The sequence below is a fragment of the Mytilus trossulus genome, chromosome 5 (assembly GCF_036588685.1).
Source record: "Mytilus trossulus isolate FHL-02 chromosome 5, PNRI_Mtr1.1.1.hap1, whole genome shotgun sequence".
NCBI lineage: Eukaryota > Metazoa > Mollusca > Bivalvia > Mytilida > Mytilidae > Mytilus > Mytilus trossulus.
Window position 1 is genome coordinate 59,165,909 of NC_086377.1, and position 23,095 is coordinate 59,189,003.

The 23,095-nt window shown below is 32.7% G+C and overlaps 1 protein-coding gene across 3 annotated transcripts in view; it reads right to left on the bottom strand.

Annotated features, from left to right (window-relative positions):
* The window catches only part of LOC134718988 (sodium- and chloride-dependent GABA transporter 2-like), a 62,627-nt gene that overhangs the window by 12,884 nt on the left and 26,648 nt on the right, over positions 1-23,095 (bottom strand). For 2 of the 3 annotated variants that reach the window (XM_063581878.1, XM_063581877.1), the window contains 11 exons: positions 22,078-22,249; positions 20,145-20,219; positions 18,079-18,250; positions 16,729-16,893; positions 15,378-15,484; positions 10,800-10,927; positions 8,937-8,945; positions 3,878-3,990; positions 3,296-3,448; positions 2,171-2,267; positions 255-328 (listed from right to left, as the gene is read on the bottom strand). In XM_063581878.1, coding sequence (XP_063437948.1) covers positions 255-328; positions 2,171-2,267; positions 3,296-3,448; positions 3,878-3,990; positions 8,937-8,945; positions 10,800-10,927; positions 15,378-15,484; positions 16,729-16,893; positions 18,079-18,250; positions 20,145-20,219; positions 22,078-22,249 — 1,265 coding nt within the window. The remainder of the gene's footprint in view (positions 1-254; positions 329-2,170; positions 2,268-3,295; positions 3,449-3,877; positions 3,991-8,936; positions 8,946-10,799; positions 10,928-15,377; positions 15,485-16,728; positions 16,894-18,078; positions 18,251-20,144; positions 20,220-22,077; positions 22,250-23,095) is intronic. The other variant, XM_063581879.1, reaches the window with a different exon arrangement.

The window sequence follows — 23,095 nt, forward strand, 5'->3', positions numbered from 1 at the left end:
TTTTTTTGCTTTCTGGATTCTTCAATTAATCCCCTATCAATATATACTAGTTTTATGGAAAGTTTTTATTATGAAACTGAGCAGCAAACATCCCTAAGGTCTGGGCTCACGGTCATAAAACTTTCAAGCATGATTTTTGTACTCAGACTCGAAAATCAACCAATCAAATTGCTGGATTTCATGTTTCGACCATGATTTTTGTGCTCAGAGCACTGAGCAAAGTTTTATGCCTTCAAGGCCTGTATTACACTTACAGCTGCAGAAATTGACGCCAGTCCACACCAGATACTGATGATTACTCTCTCTCCAATGGAAAAGGTCTGCTTCACTGTAAAGACATAATTAAATAATTTAATTTTGGATGTAACGCGTCTTCTGATTGGCTGACGTTTTTTTTGTTATCAGCCCATATCCATAATTTAATCATGTGACCGTGACGTCATCAACCTTTTTTCATGGTTTTCTAAGGTTAAAAATGAAATTTAGAATGGAATTATTAGAAATGACTGTAATATCTTTTCTGTCGAAATAACAGAAATATGTGGTGCACACTGTTAAATAACCCGCTACAAGCGTTATTCAGTGTGCACCAAATTTTTTATGTTATTTTTTTATAGACAGAAAAAATATTACAGTCATTCCTTAAATCACTTTCTAGATAATTCATTATATAAGATATTAGCTACTTCTAGGTGTGATTTAAAACCTACCCATGGGGGTCTTGCATGGTCTGTAAAAATCTTCACTAGGTGGACAGGTGAGAATAATGTTATTTCTACTTAAGTAAAAAAAAAGTATAAACCAAATTTCACTTACCTACATGACTTTTTTCCATAATAAGTTGTTTTACAGTAATATATTTTGTTAATTTGAAAGGTCAAATGAAATTTAATGACACAATCATTTGATAAATACTTTACTTGCAATCTTGTATTAAAAGAAAATATCTTCATTTAAAAAAATTAGGGTGGTACCTTACACTACAGGGAGATAACTCTGTAAAGTCAGCTTAACGTTTTAATTACGTTGTAATGTAAAGGGAATAGTAAGCTTCTCAATGATCAAAATTGCTGTTTGTCAAACTGCTATATAACCAGTGTAATTTTTCTGACTAAACCGTTGGTTCAAAATTTTTGAAATTTTTATATTTTTGTTAAAGGGTCAAAGTAAATGCATTGTAAAAAAATTATGAAAAATTGAACAAGCCAAATTAATTTTAGTGAAAGTGTTTGGTACCACCTTAAATACTGTCTGGAAGGGTCCCCCTGCCATTTAGTCTTTTATTGCTTATTATCAGTGTCTGAAAATTTTCACAATCAAAACAAGGAGACTTTAGTTTTCTACTTTTTTCTAAGTTTTGTTTGTCAGTTGGTCTTTTTTCTTTTTTTTAGACATATGCATGGTGTTGTCAATTTATGTCCAACAAGTAGTGTTGGATAATCGGTTGAAATTACCAACCGATTATCTATTACAATCGGTTGAAAGCAACCAACCGACTATCGGTTATAATCGGATCATTACACCTTGCCCTCTTTTTTTAAAAGAAATCATGCATTTAGTCTCATTGTACTTGTCTAATGTGTATATCCATATCATTGCAGAGTTTATATATTCATATTTGATCTTTTGTTTCCATTTCATATTCTGGCGTACTTACTACTTAATTATAATTCTGGTACCTTTGATAATTATCTATTTAGCAGTTAAAACAATGAATTAATAAGAATCGAGATTCATATTGAACATATTTTATCTCATAATTACCAACAGTGACACTAACATTTCTAAATTTCAATGGTGAAACTCACAAAAAAAAATTCAATAACATAGCTGTATGAACATTTGAATGCTTCAAATTAGGAAAAGATATATAAAGTTTTTTTAACTTTTAGAAATTTAAAATTACCAAAAAAAAATAAAACACTGCATTTGCATTTCACAGTATACATGGGTATTAACTATTAAGCCAATGTCTGTTAATTCGTGTAGAACGCTTTTATTACTTTTGTTATCATTATTTTTCAATTGAACAAAATCCCAATCGATTATCGACATCGCCAGTCCCAACCAACTGATTTCCAACTTATTCCGATCATCGGAACAACACAACCAACAAGTATATCTTTCACCTCACTCAAAACCCTGATATTTGTCATATATATAAACTTACCATATACAAGAATTAAGGAAATTGCGAGGAGTATTACAATAATAAATCTCAATCTAACAACTGACTGGTCCATCAGAACTATCAGATAAATTCCAACCTAAAAATAGAAAACAAATGGCTTACAACCAAAAAAGATTAAATCAATTTCTAAAAAATGGCTGACAATCTAAAATAGATGTTGTCACTTTCTGTATATGGTTTCCTACTAAAAAAATTAGAAAAAATCACTTTCTATCAAATGGTTTACACCCTCAAAATAGTTGAAATCACTTTCTATAAAACATGACCCTGAGCCTATCAGGATTTTGCTGTAACTCAGTATGATCCTTATTGTTGCATGCTTAATTTACAGAGAATCAGCATACACTAATTCTTTTGTTTGACAAGCAGACTGGGTTTCAAACCAGAAACCCTTCAGCATTCAAGATGATGTGCTACCAAGAGATCACCAAGGCAGTTTTAGTGACAAGAGAGTTTTTCATTGCATTATTTCAATCAAAATTAAAAAAAACAATCAATGTCTCTCTTGAGTTACAATGGCTCATTTTCTAAAGTCCAACAAAATAAAAGAAGAATGTGTCCATCAGACACAAATGTTGCCCTTTGCAAATTTCAGCAAATTCAGCGATTTTCCATTTTTAAGGATCATTAGGCCATGGAAAAATAATTCATGGTTTCCCTTAACCCGACCGGGTCATTGTTTTACCGCCGGGTCATATAATTTTTCTGGGGAATTTTTTTTTTTTTGGCAGAGACAGAAATATGCAACTTTGCAAGATTAAAGTTCTGCTGTAAAAACAAAACATTTAGATATAAAATTATGCATGGGAACTAAAAAAAAAAAAAAAAGCCTGCCTGCCGGGTCTTTAAAATTTTCCCATGTTAGGGGAAACCAACAATTAATTTTCCATGGCCTTACTCAAGAAACCTGATAGTGAGGTTGTCAAAATTCAAGCTTAATCTGTGTCTCATGGTAATAAGCATTGTAAATAAGTTTCATAACAATTGGTTGAGGCGAACTAAAGTTAGAGAACAGAAACTACATACAAACATGCAGAGAGAGACACCCTAATGCCTCCTTTATCAGTAAAAGGGGCATAAAATAGGTTTAATAATTATTTTTACCTTTGACATATGTAAAACACCTAATCCCATCAGAAGCAAAATTAACAAAAAACTCGTAACAAACGTGGTACAACATCTACGATCGGTAAATCTGGCATATCTCGACGTTAGACTGTCCACTATATTGTCCACTATGGTCATCACAGCAATACACTAAAATGAAACAAGAATGATCATGAATTAAACTCCATAACTTGGAAACATAAAATCTAAAATTTATAAAAATTTAAAAGGGAGGTAAACAATTCACCAATTTTTCATTAAAACTTCTCAAAGGAATTTTTAGCTATTGTCTGAAAACTGGAATTTCACCTCTTTTTTTAATGATCAAAACCCAATAACTTGGTAATGTTACGCCTAAAATTTATAATAATTGAAGAGTGTTTACATCAATAGAAATGATCAATTCGCCAAACTTTCATGCATATTGGTTAAGGCGCTTTTGATTTATTGTCCTACAGATTGAAAATGGACTTACAACAGTATATCTTAATACATTCCATAAAAGGGCGTATAAAAACATTAGGCTTCTCTATATATATCTACTATCTCATGCAGAACATATAAAGATCATTTACTTACCAAAAACATCACACCGGAAATAAACATGGATAAATAGAACAGCATAGCATACACTGGTGGAACCTTCAAAACAGCAAATGCTGCAGGCATACTGTGGAATACAACCTTAAAACCTGAAACATAAACAACAGATAATGTCAATAAAGCTTCTCACTGAATATATATATACAATAAAAGTTTTAGTGATGTGATTGATATTTGGAAAACAAGACTTCTCACTGATGCACTGAAGAGCAAAACTTCTCATTCAATTCAATAGGAGTTTTAGTGATATGTTTGCGAAATACCTTACTGAAGCCAAAACCAGTTTTAGTAATGTGGTTGTGAACTCAGAAAATAAGATGTTTAGTGATATTGTTGATAATCCATTTGTCAATTGGTGAACTCAAATGAAGATACTTTCTTAATAAAATTGAGAATGGAAATGGGGAATGTGTCAAAGAGACAACAACCCGACCATAAAATAGACAATAGCAGAAGGTCACCAACAGGTCTTCAATGTAGTGAGAAATTCCAGCACCTGTATAACATATATTTAACAAAATCTGCATTTTAGTTGGTGGGTGCATCCATTAGTTTAGGTGCTAGCTACAGGAAGGCTACGGTTGCCGGAGTTTCTCCATGCCTTGAAGAGCCATTGTAGTCCAGTCAATCTAGCATAAATTTGACCCCAACCCGAAAGTAATTGCAACAGAAGATTTTTAAGTTTTAATCTTTAGCAATATACCCCAATTATACACAGAAAAATTCCCATAAAATCTAACTTGAGGAAGACTAAAAAAATCACCATTTAAAATTCCTATGGAGATTTGCATTGAAAAGGGAGATAACTCTTGCAAAAAAGGCAGAAATATCAATAAAAATTGATACAAAATTATAACTTTACCGCTTCTATTCATCAGAATGTATTGATTATTGATTTTTTAGGAATCTTTAGAGAATAACAAACATCTCTAAAGGTGTTTTAATATATTTTATCAAGCTATAATCTAGATTTCATAATTCATCAGTTGACCATTTATTGAATTTTTCAACATGTCAAGGTAAAGAATCTCAAATTTAATAGAAATAATTTAGCAAGTATTCTTCTTTTTGTGGTTTAAAGTTTCTTTAGATAAGTTAGTTGCTGAAAAAATATAATATACAGATATAAACAATACCAAATTTTCACATTATTTTTTCAAAATGGTTACAAAGCTCCAAATTTGCAATTTCTTCAATGAAAAATGCATGAAAAAAATAAAACTACCCATAACACTTCAGTTTTGAACATTTCATGAGCAGAAGATTATATGATTTAGTCAAATACAAACTTATAACCCCATCAAAGTAGCATACTTTACATAAATTTTAAGAAAAACAACCAAAAACTGACTAAAAAACCCTCATTTTTGCAAGAGTTGTCTCCCCTTCCAATGTTAATTTCCATAGGAAATTGAAAATGCTGATTTTGAGTTTTCCTCAAGTTAGATTTCACGGGACTTTTTTTTGTGTATATAAAGGGCATAATGCTATAGATTAGAACTAAAACATTTTCTGTTGCAATTAGTTTGAGGTTAAATCTTAGTTTGACTGGACTATTGGTGGCCTTTGGCTGTTGTCTGCTCTATGGTCGGGTTGTTGTTTCCTAGACACATGCCCCATTTCCATTTTCAATTTTATCCTGTTTTAATCCAATGTAGACAATAATAGTAAAACCACTACACTTGCAAGTCTACACTTACTTCCATTACAGATTATTTTAACCCAAATCTATTTCTTTCAAATGTACAATTAGTGATTTGCTGTGAGCTTAAGCTGGCTGTGTCATAACCGTGCTACATGTATTTATAATACGTTTAATTCTTGTCATCTATATTTCTTTTAACTGAATACTGAGGATCCATTTTTATTCTTGGATACCAATTTTTGTAAGTTTCGAAGGTACAGGTGAACCCAGAATTCAAATGTTCAACAAAAAACATATTTTCAAAAGGCTTTGTGAACAGTAATAAGCATAACCACGAAATCAAATTTCCAAGAAAGTACAAGTTTTCAGCAATCTACGATATTCATGAAAAATAGATGAATCCTAAGTCACTTTAAAAAATATGTTTATTTAATGTATATGTGTTGACAAAAATGTTTATTCCCACCTCCTTCTGTATTTGCCTGTCCCAAGTCAGGAGCCTATAGATGCAGGGCTCATACTACCAGGCGACTTGGGCGAAGATGTCGCTTTCCCAACCGTCACTTTGCTTTCCCCAACCCCCAAGAGCGAAAAACAAGTCGCCCTGTTGTTTACGATACTCGTTTTCAGTCGCTTCCGTCATCGGACATTTTCAATTTTTACCAAGTTGATGAACAGCTTTTAATTTGAAATGTAACTTTAATTGTATACTCAGATATGAATTGAACAATATAAAAAGAACATTATTTACAAATGACTGTTTATACTAAAGTAAAATCCAAACATTGTAGTGCACCGTGCAAATGAGCACTTCTCTTTCAAATCTCACCACTTCTCCCTATCAGTTTCAAAAAGAGAAGTCACTTCTCCCTATAATTCTGAAGTAGTGTGAGCCCTGCGATGTAGTACAGCTGCTGTCGTATTTATAATTTTTTGTTGTTTTTTTTTTTTTTTGTCAATTGTTTTGTTATAAATTAGGTCGTTTGTTGTTTTTTCAATTAAATGTTTCCTATTTTCAAGTCTGGCCTTTATAGCCAACTATACTGTATGGATTTTTTCTTGTTATTGAAGGTTGTCTTCAACAAGGTGACTGATATATCAATTCAAATTGGAGGACATTTCTAATGTTTTAAATAATTTGAACAACCAAAACAAAAACACAGGAAACGAAAAACATAATACAAATAAAACCAACAAAATATTTCCAACTACAAACTGAACACCTAAAACAGTCATGCTTTATTTACAACATAAAAAGCAGGTGCAACAACTGGCATATCAACCAAAGCCATGATAAATGAGTGATGTGAATAGTTTGGGATTCTTTTGTCTGCTTACGATGTTTATATCTACCCAAAAATCCTTTTGAATCGATAAATTAGGACAGATTTCAGTGTTTTTCATAGATTTTAAGGGAGATTATTCTATAAACAAATGGACAGACAGACCTACTATAAGTCTTCTTCATAGGCACACAAGCATGAGAACCTGAAAGCAGTGTTCTCCTTACAACCTGACTCTAAAGCCTTATTAGTAACTTAAGCTTGGAAGATATAAGTATTAAATTTGTCATTTTGCAGGCATGAACTGGTGATTTGAGGGTAAAAAAGCTTCATGAAACATACACAACAGCCCGGATGGATTTTAGTTTTTCCACCGGCCCACCATGGACAGCCCATCAGTGCTCACTCCAGCTATAATCTCTTTTTTCGTAAAAATATTGATTATGATTGCTTATCTGCTTTTTTCAATTGATTTTTCTTGCAAGTATTTTGATTTAACAAAAAAAAAAAATGCATGCCCACTCCTTTGGGTAGTCAGAGTGGACAAGCTAGAAATTTTGCCCACTCAGTGCCCACTCCCACTGTGGACGGGTTGACAAAGCAAAATCCACCTGAGCTGTAGTGTATTTATCAGCAAATGATAAAATGAAATTCCAATAACTTTAACTTAATATTCTACTCTCTGCAATCTACACATATGCCTATTTATAGATGTAAACTGTCATGATAAATCATATTCTCAAGTTAGTAGTATATTTTCATTTTCAGTATGTAAAATTACCTTCTTTTTCCATGTCAGGGCCTTTTATATATAGATGCCTATAAATGGTAAGGACTATGTTTTTTTTAATTTTTGAAGGCTATAAAAGAGGGCCAAAAGATACCGAGGGACAGTCAAACTCATTAATCGAAAATACACTGACAATGCCATGGCTATAAGATGACCTATATTTGCTTTTTTTTTTGTCATTTGAACTATGGTGGATAGTCTCATTGGCAATCATATCACATCTTGTTATTTTAATATAATGTGAATTCATTATTATTCGTTGGATACCTATTTTTGGTGGATTTCGTGGGTACAGTTAAACCACGAAATTAAAAGTTCAACGAATGATGAATTTTCTATTGGTTTGAACTTGTTGTATGCAGATCAGCAAAACCACGAAATGAAATATCCACTAATATGCAAGTTTTCCTTAATCCAAGAAAATTGGTACCCACGAAAATAAATGAATCCACAGTAAATGTCTCATTTAACAATGTTTAAGTAAACCACAAACGTCTTTATTCAAATCCCTCCCATCTCCATCAGGTTAATAAACTAATGTCAAATTATCTACCTTTTTTTCGTTCATTGATTTAAAATTTTCAAGAGTTATTCATAAAGCTTAGCTTCTTAATGAGAAATGAGATAGGCATTGTACTTTCCACTATCCCCCCCCCCCCCCCCTAATTGAACCCCTTATTGAATGTTACCCGTTACACTTCATATGCATTACTGTGAATTCTTTTTTCTTTAGTACATATTTTTATGGATCCAGGAAGATCTTAGTTCACGATTTTGCTAAAGACAATATAAAAGCCATCAAAATATTTGTACTTTGATAAAAATTACATTCTTGGTTTAACTAAACTTATGAAATTCACGAAAATTTGTATTCCACAAATATTTCCAATTACAAGCAAGCATTGATAGATGATGCCTGATGAATGTTTCCTGACACATGACCATGTTTACACCAATGAAAACACAAGAATTAATTTTGTGGGACACATGACCATGTCTACACCAATAAAACATTAGAATTCATTTTGTGGGACACATGACCATGTCTACACCAATGAAAACACTAGAATTAATTTTGTGGGACACATGACCATGTTTACACCAATGAAAACACTAAAATTGATTTTGTGGGACACATGACCATGTCTACACCAATGAAAACACTAAAATTAATTTTGTGGGACACATGACTTTGTCTACACCAATGAAAACACTAGAATTTAACTCTCATACTGAAAATGTCAACATAAAACTGTTAATTACATCCTGTAAAAGGAATAGCATGCAAAATAATAGGGTGAATGTGAACGGACTTACTCGCCAGCCCTGTTTGTATAAAAAATAAAAATAAATACAAAATAATTTTTAAAACAATTCCTTAATCCCTTATTCAAATGCAGATCTTTCACCTTTTTAATCAAATAGTATAGATATCTTTTACCATTTATTCTAATCATACAGATTTATTCCGTAATTCGTATATTTTCTCTTTATCTTACTGCCCAATATTTTCGAGTATCAACATACTGGCTGTATCACTGAAAATATTAGGCAATACATTGTGTGACGTTATAATTACTGATAAACAGAATAATAGGTAGTTTCGTTTTTGATACTGACTATATCATGTGGAATATCTTAACTTGCCCTAACAGGCTCGTCTACATATTCCACATTATAGTCATTTTCAAAAACAAAACTACATATTATTCTATATATCTTTTTCTTATGTATAATTAGCATGATATTTTTTGTACAGTATTTCCTTCTTTGAAAAAACTGGCTGAATTGTTTCGTTTTTTTTTACCTTATCTTGTATATTTATAAATACAAAACATGTACTCTGTTACCACCTTTGCTAAACAACACCTTAACAATTTTATTGTTAGAGGTAGTTTTGGGTGTTTTTTTCTGAGCATCCCTTGTTGCCATGTTATAAAAATTACTTTTGGGTTTAAAATGTTTATTTATGAATCTTTCAATATACAACAAAAACTTCTAAAATTTGAAATCTAAAGATTAAACAAAAATTTAAGTGCATTAAAGACTGTGCGAAATTCAACGCATGAATTACAAAAGTATTTGTCCTAAATTCGATATAATTTTTATAAATATTTTGATGGATTAGAAATGCTAAATCATTGTAGTTATGTGACTAATAGAATATTTTCGTTATTATCCATATTTGTTAAAAGGTCAAAATGACATTTCACCCATTTTAACCATTTTCCCGCCAAAATCTGGGTTTTAAAGCAAAATATTTTTTTTCCTTATCTGTGACCTTTGTTTTTTATTGCCTCATTCTTTGAAGCTATATTCCAGCTTTTCATATTACAGTTTTGGACAGATTGTCATAGAACGTTTTTTTTTGTTTTTTTTATATTCTGATACAAATATGTCAACACCTGTATTTTCCCTATCATTTATTGAAAAATGGTCCCTTTTACATACCTGTTTAAAAGTAAGATTTTGAGCTTAAATGGTCTGTGACCCCTAATTTTTTTCCAACCAATTTGATTCATTTACTTTAAAGAATAAAATAACCAAAAATACGGCACTTCTGATAGAAACTTCGAATAGGCCCGAGCCACCTTAAGTGTATTTCAAAATATTCTCTTTAGAATCAAGGGCAGTTTATTATACACAATTTTATAGAGATTTTTGTTTTCATGAGAGAAAGGCCCATGACCCCTATTTCATTGAATATGACATCGACTATTTTAAATATTGGTAGCCTAGGACAAAACAACATGGAGTGCATCTTTCTTTATAGTTAGATAGAATCAGAAGAAATTATATTGCAACAAAAGTATCAGCCAACGAACAGCTACATTTGTGTATTACCAATGTTATTTCAACTGATGGGGCGGAGCTTACATTTTAATTTGCATAAGGACAGTCTATTTGATGTTGTGTGTGATAAGGATTATTGCAGTTATAATTAATATTGATTTCTAACAACCTATCAGTGTCACCAAATGGATATGCAAAAGAGCTGAGTGTATGATATGGGACGAATAACTTGACACTGCATTGCCAAGTTTATCCCAAAACTACCATCTATAGATGGACTGGTCCTAAATAGGCGAACTTCTTAAACACCGCCCAGTCAAGTGAAATAAATGTAGTAATACATTCAAAACAATTTGTAAATCGACACAAATATCTGAACTCTCATACCTGTAAACATTGTCTCTGTAAAAATAGCTACATTTTTCGTCTCCATGAGGTTTCCTAGATATGGTGCCATTGCCAACTGTGGGACTTGTACTATACAGGCATACACAAAAATAACAACCAGCCAATTTCTGTAATATAAAACAAATTTTTATATCACTATGTATTAAGATGGTACCAAACATCTATCTAAAATACTATACAGGCATACACAAAAATAGTCATCAGTCAATTTCTGTAATATAAAACAAATTTTCATATTACAATTTCCCAAGATAAGGAAGCATCGACAACTGTGGGACTTGTACTATACATGCATACCCAAAAATAGCCACCCTCCAATTTCTGTAATTATAACAGATTTTCATTTATATAATTTCCCCAGATATGGTGCCATTGCCAACTGTGGGACTTGTACTATACATGCATACCCAAAAATAGCCACCCTCCAATTTCTGTAATTATAACAGATTTTCATTTATATAATTTCCCCAGATATGGTGCCATTGCCAACTGTGGGACTTGTACTATACAGGCATACACAAAAATAACCATCAGCCAATTTCTGTAATATAAAACAAATTTCATATTACTATATGTATTAAGAAGGTATCACACGATCTATTCTCAATTTTATTTTATCTTATCTAAAATAAAGTTGCTTCATTTAATTTTAATAAAATTTTGTCAAAATACTATCTTTGACTCTTTGACAAAAATATATAAAGGAGTAGGTCCAGTAAGATCCCCTTTTTTGGCCCCACAATAAAACAGTTTTACAAAATTGATAAAATGTAATTTTTTAGTTATTAATTGGACAGTAGAATGCTTCTGCTACATAAATATGGGCTGTTTTTGACAATACAATGCACATATATTGGGTACTAGCACCATTTAGTCGTGCTTAATTACTGAAATCTATACAATTCTAGCATTTTAGTTAAATTTTATACGGTTTTTGTGTAAAACGAAAGTGGCCGTATTCGTGTTCATTCTTAATAGTGAAATGTAAGTTGTATTTGATGATAATACATAACATATAGAAAAGTTGAGGATGAACAGCTACTTTCATTTTTGACAAAAACCATCTACAAAGTGAGATTTTTCGGCATATTTGGTAGATTTTTCATATTTGAGCTTGAATCAGATTGTTTAATCAGTTAAATTCTTTCACCAAAACTTATTGATTCAAAAGAAATAGACACTTAAGTGTTTAAAAAATGATCAAAATCTTTCGTCAGATGAACCTGAAATTTGAGGCCAAAATCGGTCCTTACCGCACCTACTCCATTAAAAAACTTAAACCTTTCTTTATCAAAAAAAAATCATTGGATATGCAGCAGGTTGACAACCACTACCTTTTGATCCTCAAGGTGTTTAATAACTTCTTTACAAAGGAGTGTGAAAAAAACATTCAGCTGATTTTTACAGAGTTTAAATATCTCCCTGCAGTGTGATGTATCACCTCAAACCTTTTACATATTTTTTTTCCTATTGAATCTTTCAAATTTAACCACTGTTCTTGCAGACCTTTTAGTATAATGGTTATGTAATGCTATATTTCTTGAATGTTAATACAGATTTTTTTTTTGTACAATAAGTGATACTAGGTCTTCTTTTTATACATTATCCTTCCTTTTTCAGTTTGAAACAAAAACATGTTACTGAGTATTTAAGTGACATTTATATTATATTATTTTTTTAACTAAAAATTCAATATGCGTTTACTGTATAAAAAAGTGTACATCATCAAATTAATAACTAATATTTTCATTTTAAAATCTGGTTAAGGAAGTTTGTTTTGGAATTTGTGAGATTTTCAGAATCTTCTGGTTTTATCCATTTGAATGCCTTTCAAAATTTTTCCAATTGACCCTCATTTTTCTTTTTATAAATCTTTTACATTTATAATGATAAACCATCTGTAGAAGTCTTATAAAATCTTATTTATTTTTTAGTAGTTTTTGAGAACTTAAACTTGTCAATGATAAAGCTATGAAAAATCAAGAGAGAACATTTTCCCGACAAAATTTCGATGGCTAATATCTTGAAAACAAGCACATTGACCTGTATATTTTTTTTTGCCTTTTTTGTTTTCTTAATTAATCCCTTATCATTGTAAACTTGTGTTATGGAAAGCTATTCATTTTGAAACTGAGAAGCGACTTCCTTAATACCAATCCTCTGGACAATCTAAGATGGCTGACAAAGGGAAATAACTCCAAATCTAATTGTGTCTATGGCAACCTATCAATACATATTTTTTATAAAAGAAGCAAAGGACAAACCAGAAATCATCGATTTTGTTGCATCTTTCTCAGACAACAAACATTGACATAAGATATGAAAAAGCATTTTTGAGTTCATGTCCAAAACTGAAAAATCCCTCTTTTTTTTAATGAATCCTGTTACTTGGAAACCTAAAATCTACAATTTATTGAAAACGAAAGAGAGCTCATGTCAATAGATAGAAACAATTCACCAAAATTTTAATGAATTGTTTAAAGCTTTTTTTAGTTGATGTCCGAATTGTTGACAACAAACAGACGGACAGACAGACAGACAGACCAACCGAGGGACAACAGTATACCATAATCTGTCCTGTTAACTGGTGTATAAAACTAGAGGCTCTAAAGAGCCTGTGTCGCTCACCTTGGTCTATGTGAATATTAAACAAAGGACGCAGATGGATTCATGACAAAATTGTGTTTTTGTGATGGTGAAGTGTTTGTACATCTTATTTTACTTTACTGAACATTCTTGCTGCTTACAATTATTTCTATTGAACTTGGCCCAGTAGTTTCAGTAGAAAATGTTAGTTAAAATTTACAAATTTCATGAAAATTGTTAAAAGTTGACTATAAAGGGAAATAACTCCTAAAGGGGTCAACTGACCATTTTGGTCATGTTGACTTATTTGTAGATCTTACTTTACTGAACATTATTGCTGTTTACAGTTTATCTCTATCTATAATAATATTCAAGATAATAACCAAAAACAGCAAAATTTCCCTAAAATTACCAATTCAGGGGCAGCAACCCAACAACGGGTTGTCTGATTCATCTGAAAATTTCAGGGAAGATAGATCTTGATCTGATAAACAGTTAAACCTTGTGTGATTTGCTTAAAATGCTTTAGTTTTTCAGTTATAAGCCAAAAACTGCATTTTATCCCACTGTTCTATTTTTAGCCATGGCAGCCATCTTGGTTGGTTGACCGGGTCACGCCACACATTTTTTAAACTAGATACCCCAAAGATGATTGTGGCCAAGTTTGGATTAATTTGGCCTGGTAGTTTCAGAGGAGAAGATTTTTGTAAAAGATTACTAAGATTAACGAAAAATGGTAAAAATATCAATATAAAGGGCAATAACTCTTAAAGGGGTCAACTGACCATTTTGGTTATGTTGACTTATTTGTAGATCTTACTTTGCTGAACATTATTGCTGTTTACAGTTTATTTTTATCTATAATAATATTCAAGATAATAACCAAAAACAGCAAAATTTCCCTAAAATTACCAATTCAGGGGCAGCAACCCAACAACAGGTAGTCCGATTCATCTGAAAATTTCAGGGCAAATAGATCTTGACCTGATAAACAATTTTACTCCATCAAATATGCTCTAAAAGGTTTGGTTTATGAGTTATAAGCCAAAAACTGCATTTTACCCTTATGTTCTATTTTTAGCCATGGCATCCGTCTTGGTTGGTTTGACGGGTCACGCCACACATTTTTTAAACTAAATACCCCAATGATGATTGTGGCCAAGTTTGGTTCAATTTGGCCCAGTAGTTGTAGAGGAGAAGATTTTTGTAAACGATTACTAAAATTAACGAAAAATGGTTAAAAATTGACTATAAAGGGCAATAACACCTAAAGGAGTCAACTGACCATTTTGGTTATGTTGACTTATTTGTAGATCTTACTTTGCTGAACATTATTGCTGTTTACAGTTTATCTCTATCTATAATAATATTCAAGATAATAAGCGAAAACAGACAAAATTTCCCTAAAATTACCAATTCAGGGGCAGCAACCCAACAACGGGTTGTCCAATTCATCTGAAAATTTCAGGGAAGATAGACCTTGACCTGATTAACAATTTAACCCCGTGTCAGATTTGCTCTAAATGCTTTGGTTTTTGAGTTATAAGCCAAAAACTGCATTTTACCCCTATGTTCTATTTTTAGCCATGGCGGCCATCTTGGTTGGTTTGATGGGTCACGCCACACATTTTTTAAACTAGATACCCCAATGATAATTGTGTCCAAGTTTGATTTAATTTGGCCCAGTAGTTTTTGAGGAGAAGATTTTTGTAAAAGTTAACGACGACGACGACGGACGCCGGAAGCCGGACGCCAAGTGATGAGAAAAGCTCACTTGGCCCTTCGGGCCAGGTGAGCTAAAAATATAGGTGTCACCATACATCAACTCATTGTTGAAGGCTGTACAGTGACTTATAGTTATTAATTTCTGCGTCATTTTGGTCTCTTGTGGAGTGTTGTCTCATTGGCAATCATACCACATCTACTTTATTATATCTACTGCTTCTAAGATCATATTTTCAACCCACTTACACATTTCGACTGATACGACCTTTTCCAACCCATTTTCCTATTGATACTGGTATTGCTGTCCAGACTGGTAACCCAAACATCAACAAATTAAAACCATTGATCCAGTCCTGAAACATAAAGGATGAAAAAAATATTTCAGTAAAAAAAAAGTATATGTTAATGGACTGCATCAGTTAAAAAGACATCACAAATGTTGAGAAATCCAACAAAATAAAATTAATATTGATTTGATGCCTTAAAATTTTATTTTAATAAACAAGTGAAACTGCAAGCTACTTTTCACAGATTATAGTCCAGTCGCAACTGGAAAATTTTAATATATGTAAAATATGCAAGTGTTTTGTAAACAGGAACTTGTTGAGTGATGAATCTGAACAAGAACTACATGGTAGAGCTGACTTATATAAATCTTGTCAACCAAATTTCAGAAATCCTTATGATGTAGTCTCTGAGAAATATGCGACAAAAAATATTCATGGGACTGACTGACATTAGGACAGATGGACGAACAGACAGAGGTAAAACAACTTTTTATAAAGGGCAGGTTTAAAAGTTATTATTTTATTTTGAATGTCTATTTATAAGAAGCGTTCAGAAAATGGAGGTAACCAAATTCAATAATAACTTTTAAGTAAAATTCCTGATTCAGGGAATAAGTTATGGAAAAGAGCTCTATACACTAAAATCATTAAAATTAGTACTCCATTTAGAACAAGAATGTGTCCATAGTACACGGATGCCCCACTCGCACTATCATTTTCTGTGTTCAGTGGACCGTGAAAATTGGGGTCAGAACTTTAATTTGGAATTCAAATTAGAAATATCATGTCATAGGAAACATGTGTACTAAGTTTCAAGTTGATGTAACTTTCACTTCATCAAAAACTACCTTGACCAAAAACTTTAACCTGGACTTCGCACTATCATTTTCTATGTTCAGTGGACCATGTAATTGGGGTCAAAACTATAATTTGGCATTAAAGTTAGAAAGATCATATCATGGGGAACATGTGTACTAAGTTTTTAATTGATTGGACTTCAACTTCATCAAAAACTACCTCGAGCAAAAACTTTAACCTGAAGCGGTACAAAAGGACGCACAGACGGACGGACGAACGGAGGCACAGACCAGAAAACATAATGCCCCTCTTCTATCGTAGGTGGGGCATAAAAATAGATACACATTATTTCATAAACATACTTTAAGGGTATAAACTCAATATCAAGGTGCTCCAACTTACAGAAGGGTAATACACAGAAGAAGAAATAGTAACTAACATCTATTAAAGAAGGATTGACGGAGGTTCTCCTACTTACAGGAGGCTAATACATAGAATAAATTGCAACTTACATCTATAACAGAAGGATTTGCCTTCGGATCAACAAATCCTGTGAAGTCAAGTTTATATAACCTCTTCAGGAAATTTCCCGTATAATTTGGATCCAAGTTTTTATATCCATAACCCATCACAGCAAATAACAAGCCTAAACTTGCTGGTCCAAGGAGGAACAGAATCTGAAAAAGTAAAATAAAAATGCATTTCATGAGATTATTTTATTTTCCACATGGACAAATCCACCTCAATACTGAAGGTACTGTGAAGACCAATTTTTGTGGATGGCAAAAAATGTATTTTCCTGTTGTATTCTATGTGTCTGCAAATGTTTGTTTGTGACAGATGTCACATGTGGAGCAGGATCTGCTAACCCTTACAGAGCACCTGATGTCATCCAGTTATTGGTAGGTACCAATTTTTGTGGGTTGACAAAAGTTTGTTTTTGATGGATGTTACATGTGGAGCAGGATCTGCTTAGTGCTTACCCTTTTAGGGCACCTGAGGTCACCCACAATTGTTGGATGGGCAGCTGACTATGCGGTATGAGTTTTGATTATTGTTGAAGGCTGTAAAGTGACCTTTAGTTATTTATTTTTGTGTCATTTGGTCTCTTGTGGAGTGTTGTCTCATTGGCAATCATACCACAACTTCTTTTTTTATATTCGTGTTGCTCAGTCTTTAGTTTTTTTATATTGAATTTGTAAAAGGTTGTTTGACTATTGGCTGTTTTTAGTTTTTTTGTCATGGATGAGGTTGTCCGGTTTCTTGACTTATCTAGTTTGAAAGTCTCTTTGGTATTGTTCACCAATTTGTGTTACTGGCCTATAGAAAGTTCATACTTTGTTGAACATTTAAATTCCTGTTTTTATTGGATACCATAGAAATTTTTAAAAAATGTATAGAGTGCAAATAAAATAACATGCACAGGTTTGGCCTTTGAAATTGAGCATCTGAAAATTCATGAAAACATCGTACCAGCAAACAGACAGCTAAGATGGAGTTTCTTATTTGACAAACCAAATTTGAACAAGTTGTACGAACAAGTCTGATTAAAAATAAATCCTTAGTATATAAAAGTTATAACTTAAAAATGGGTTTAAACAAATAAAAAGAGATATGAAAACAACTTTCTAAAATCAAGTGGACAATAGTACAATTTGAAATTTGGGTGTTTTATTAAGGATATTAATACTGCCCATTGCCCTAAAACATGGCGGCAAAGGGAAGCAACAATTTGAATTTGGTTGTTTTATGAAGGATTTAAATATGTACATTGCCATACAACATGGCGACAAAGGGAAGCAACTCTAGTTAAAATTCATTAAACCCTTATTGTTTAACAAATACACAGTATTAATTCTTACCCATCCACACACTCTAGGTCCAAAAGCTATAAATAGAAACACTAACAACCATGTGACAAGCAATGCTATAGGAGCCAGGGAGAAGTTTACTTTTTGGAATGCCTCTGAAAAATGCCACACTGGAAATTCTGTTATGTTAGAGATGTAGGGACTTTCTTGAAGATAACTGTAACTGTAAAAAGACAAAAATGTGTCAAATTCTAATGCAATTAGTTTGTAACGATGATTTTCATTGGACATTGACAAATATTTTGAGGGTTTAGATTGTACGTTCTACCAGTCAGTAAGTAAAAATGCCACCATTTTGAATTCCAATTTTTTGGGGGTATGTAACTTCTCAAAAAATAAACAAGCTTTAAGATAGTCACATTCTGAGCCTCAAAATCTTCTTTTTATCTGTATTGAAATCATTCTGAAGCGTATACGTATGAAAGGTAGGAATATGTTAAGTATTCATGTTTGACATCCAGAGTATACATATGACGCACATTGCTTAGATGCTAAAGACGATGCAACAGTTTCACAGACTTTTTCATTTATGGCATTTTCAAGCCAAAATATTTATTAAATAAAATTTATTTTTATATGTGGCATTAGAATGGAGATAACTGTATTGTATTTTAAGCTTGGCCTTCGTAAAACTTGATTTTACTGTCGCAAATATCTGTTTACCTATCTCTGCTCTGCATCACTAGGTAAACTCAATTTGCAACAGTAAAATCTACGTTTTACAAAGGCCAAGCTTAAAATACAATACAGTTATCTCCTAATTCATTTATTAAAGTCAAATGTAATACTAATAAATTTGATTTGATTTTATACTAACAGGAGCAACACAATGGGTGTGATATGTGCAGTAGGATCTGATAGCATGCTCAGTCTTATAGTGGGGTAAGTGATGGTGTGATATGTGCAGTAGGATCTGATAGCATGCTCAGTCTTATAGTGGGGTAAGTGATGGTGTGATATGTGCAGTAGGATCTGATAGCATGCTCAGTCTTATAGTGGGGTAAGTGATGGTGTGATATGTGCAGTAGGATCTGATAGCATGCTCAGTCTTATAGTGGGGTAAGTGATGGTGTGATATGTGCAGTAGGATCTGATAGCATGCTCAGTCTTATAGTGGGGTAAGTGATGGTGTGATATGTGCAGTAGGATCTGATAGCATGCTCAGTCTTATAGTGGGGTAAGTGATGGTGTGATATGTGCAGTAGGATCTGATAGCATGCTCAGTCTTATAGTGGGGTAAGTGATGGTGTGATATGTGCAGTAGGATCTGATAGCATGCTCAGTCTTATAGTGGGGTAAGTGATGGTGTGATATGTGCAGTAGGATCTGATAGCATGCTCAGCTTTTAGTGGGGTAAGTGATGGTGTGATATGTGCAGTAGGATCTGATAGCATGCTCAGTCTTATAGTGGGGTAAGTGATGGTGTGATATGTGCAGTAGGATCTGATAGCATGCTCAGTCTTATAGTGGGGTAAGTGATGGTCTGATATGTGCAGTAGGATCTGATAGCATGCTCAGCTTTTAGTGGGGTAAATGATGGTGTGATATGTGCAGTAGGATCTGATAGCATGCTCAGCTTTTAGTGGGGTAAGTGATGGTGTGATATGTGCAGTCGGATCTGATAGCATGCTCAGTCTTATAGTGGGGTAAGTGATGGTGTGATATGTGCAGTAGGATCTGATAGCATGCTCAGTCTTATAGTGGGGTAAGTGATGGTGTGATATGTGCAGTAGGATCTGATAGCATGCTCAGCTTTTAGTGGGGTAAGTGATGGTGTGATATGTGCAGTAGGATCTGATAGCATGCTCAGTCTTATAGTGGGGTAAGTGCTGCTCAGTCTTTTATTTTCTATGTTGTGTTTTGTATACTGTAATTTGTCTGCTAGTCTTTTTCTTTTTAGCCATAGTCAGTTTAAATTCAAGTTACGAGTTTGAATGTCTTGGTATTTTTCGCTCTTTCATGTAAATAACAAATTTCTAAAATGATTCATCTTGTGGCTAAAATGTGTACAAAATTGAACATGGCTTTCCTTTCCATTCTCAGTTTTATATACTTACTCAAAGAATTCCTGTTCAGGTAGACGGCCATCACTTTGTCTACCTTGAGGACCTATAAAAGCTGGAACGGATTCACTGTAAATACAAATTCAATTATGAATATTTATTGAAAATTTAATAAAATTAAAAGCATTTAAAGTGGTATATGAAAAGAAGAACTTTCAATAAATTATTGTTCACAGATAAGGAAACATCATACAAAGAAAGATAACCCAATCATTTTTTCTAAAATTGTATAAAATGGACAGTGGTAAAAAATAAGATCATGAAGATCTGAACAAGATAACTGTAAACGCCTGTATATATATTTAACTTATTAAATACTTACGCCTTAAAGTACATGTGATACTGATCCTTTATGGATACATCATTAGGCCAACTAAAATTAATAAGATTTTCATCCAAATCTTTGAAAAAAATGGGGCTGGTGGGGGGATTTTAATTTTTAATTTTTGTTTCATATGAAACCCTCTTGTGACTTGTTCTTCAAATATGCAAGTGTAATAATAAGCTTATATCATGTATATACATATACATGTATAGGGAATCGTACACAATATTTCAAATCTTAACATGAATAAAAATCTCTGATTTGAAACCACTGTTCTACATGTAATTGCTGCTTTAGAAACCTAAACAGCAAAAACATAAAAGAAGAATGCTCTCTTCAGTTGGACTACCTTCACCAAATTTATGTGTCTTTTTTATGAAACCATTTTTTGAAACAAATATGCAACTAAAAAATTACGAGTTCAGAATAAAATGAAACCGTTTTAAAAACAAAAGGGTTGGTGCTTTCATGATTCTTCTTATAGATGCAAATATATTTAATATGTAAAACATGAACTTAACCAAAAGGAGAAGATATTTAATGGCTCTATTGGGGGTATTTGGACAGAAGGTGTTTGCTGTTTGTCAACAAAAAAATAGTCATTGGTAAATCTAAGTGTATGTATGCCGACTTTTTGAACTCAATTAAACTGTCATAAATCTAACAAGTTCCTGCTTGAGTCATTTTATTAATACAGTTATGGTTTTGTACGAATGTATTCCACGATTCTTGCTCTTTGGGTATAATTCACAGTCGAAAATTCCTGCCACAAAGTCATTTAACATGTAACATATGGATATCATTGATGTGGTATGAGTGCCAATTGGACAACTCTCACACCAAGTCACAACTTGCATGACTTGTAAAAGTAAACCATTATAGGTCAAACACAAAAAAAAATGAAATTCCTATTCTATTCCTACCCAACCCTATTAGAGAATTTTTATTGGTGGAGGAAGCCGGGGTGCTGGAGAAAACCACAGACCTTTGATAGGAAAACTGAAAATTCTATTCAATTAACCATAGAAATTTAGAACTTGAACATGTTTGTTTGCCACATGTAACATATGGATATCATTGATATCTAAACAGATGTGGTATGAGTGCCAATTGGACAACTCTCACACCAAGTCACAACTTGTAAAAGTAAACCATTAAAGGTCAAACACAAAAAAAAATGAAATTCCTTTTCTATTCCTACCCAACCCTATTAGAAAGGGGGCAGGAACTTTTTTGCGACGTCGGGATCGTGTGATTTTAAGCTCAGGATTTCAGGATTAATCCATTGGGGTTCCCGGAATTCTTTTTTTAAATTCTAAACTTCCCAGATTTCATGGATTTTCGGCATCAGGACCCCCCCTTTTCCTTTTAGGTGTAGGTAGGCATAATCAAACATAATTTTGAAAGAGAGGCTGCAGGTACATTTTTTTATACTTACGTTGTAGTTTCATGATCAAAACATTGATCTGAATTCCACCCATTGCCACAGGTGCCCCATACATAGGGTTTCTCCACCATTGACAACATAGCATATAGACCTACATGGCAGATCAGAGGAGCAAGATATAAAAAAGAGGCCCCAGGTATATGTTTCATACTTACGTTGTCGTCTCATGATCAAAACATTGATTTGTATTCCATTTATTGTCACAGGTACCCCATACATAGGGTTTCTCCACCATTGATAACATAGCGTATAAACCTACATGGCAGATCAGAGGAGCAAGGTATACACAGGTTAGGAACAGGTCAATTAGTAATGCCACACCAATACCTGAAATATACAACAAAGCATATAAATTAATTAATGTACAAAATATGTCAACTTCGATATGAAATTCTATTGCCAATTTTCATTTTTCTTTTTTTTCGTTTTGTTGGACCAATCTTGTTTCATGTAGGTATTTCGATGTCTATTGGGAACAACAGGGCCACTAGCTATATAGATATAGCTTTTGAGGTCAGGCAAAGCAAAGTGATAGATGGGAAACAACAAACTGATGATTCAACTTGAGATAAACTTAAGATCAACTTGAGATTAGACAAACAAAGTTTACTAAAAGAATTTTCTACTTTCATATTCATTTGCCTTTGACCCTTGTTAGTATTAGTAAAGGATGGTATTTTTATACTGCAGCTGTGCTACTTGAGCAGTCAAATTGTATTGACCGTATATTCAAATTTTATGTTTCCGTAAAGTTTTACTTATGACGTCAAAAAAACATATAGGTTCACGGAAATTTTAAGTCTTCCACTCAAAATTAAGAAATGATGGTTTTTCCCTAAATACATCATTTAGAACAGTTATAAGAATTGGAGTATATAAAGAATAACCATACAACAGTGTACAATGTCTTGAAATATCAATGTTATTTGTACTCGGCTCAAAACAGGTAGAAATGCTCCGCACAGCCTCCCTTTCTACCTGTTTCTAAGCCTTGTACAAATAACATTGATATTTTGAGACAATGTATGATTATTCTATATATCTATATAAAATTTTAAGTGATAAGAACTTGATGTTTACATTATTATATAACATGTATCAGGGATAAACATGATTAAAGGACTATATCCTGTTTTGTTCCAAATATTTTCTTCTCGCACATCTATGAGTGTT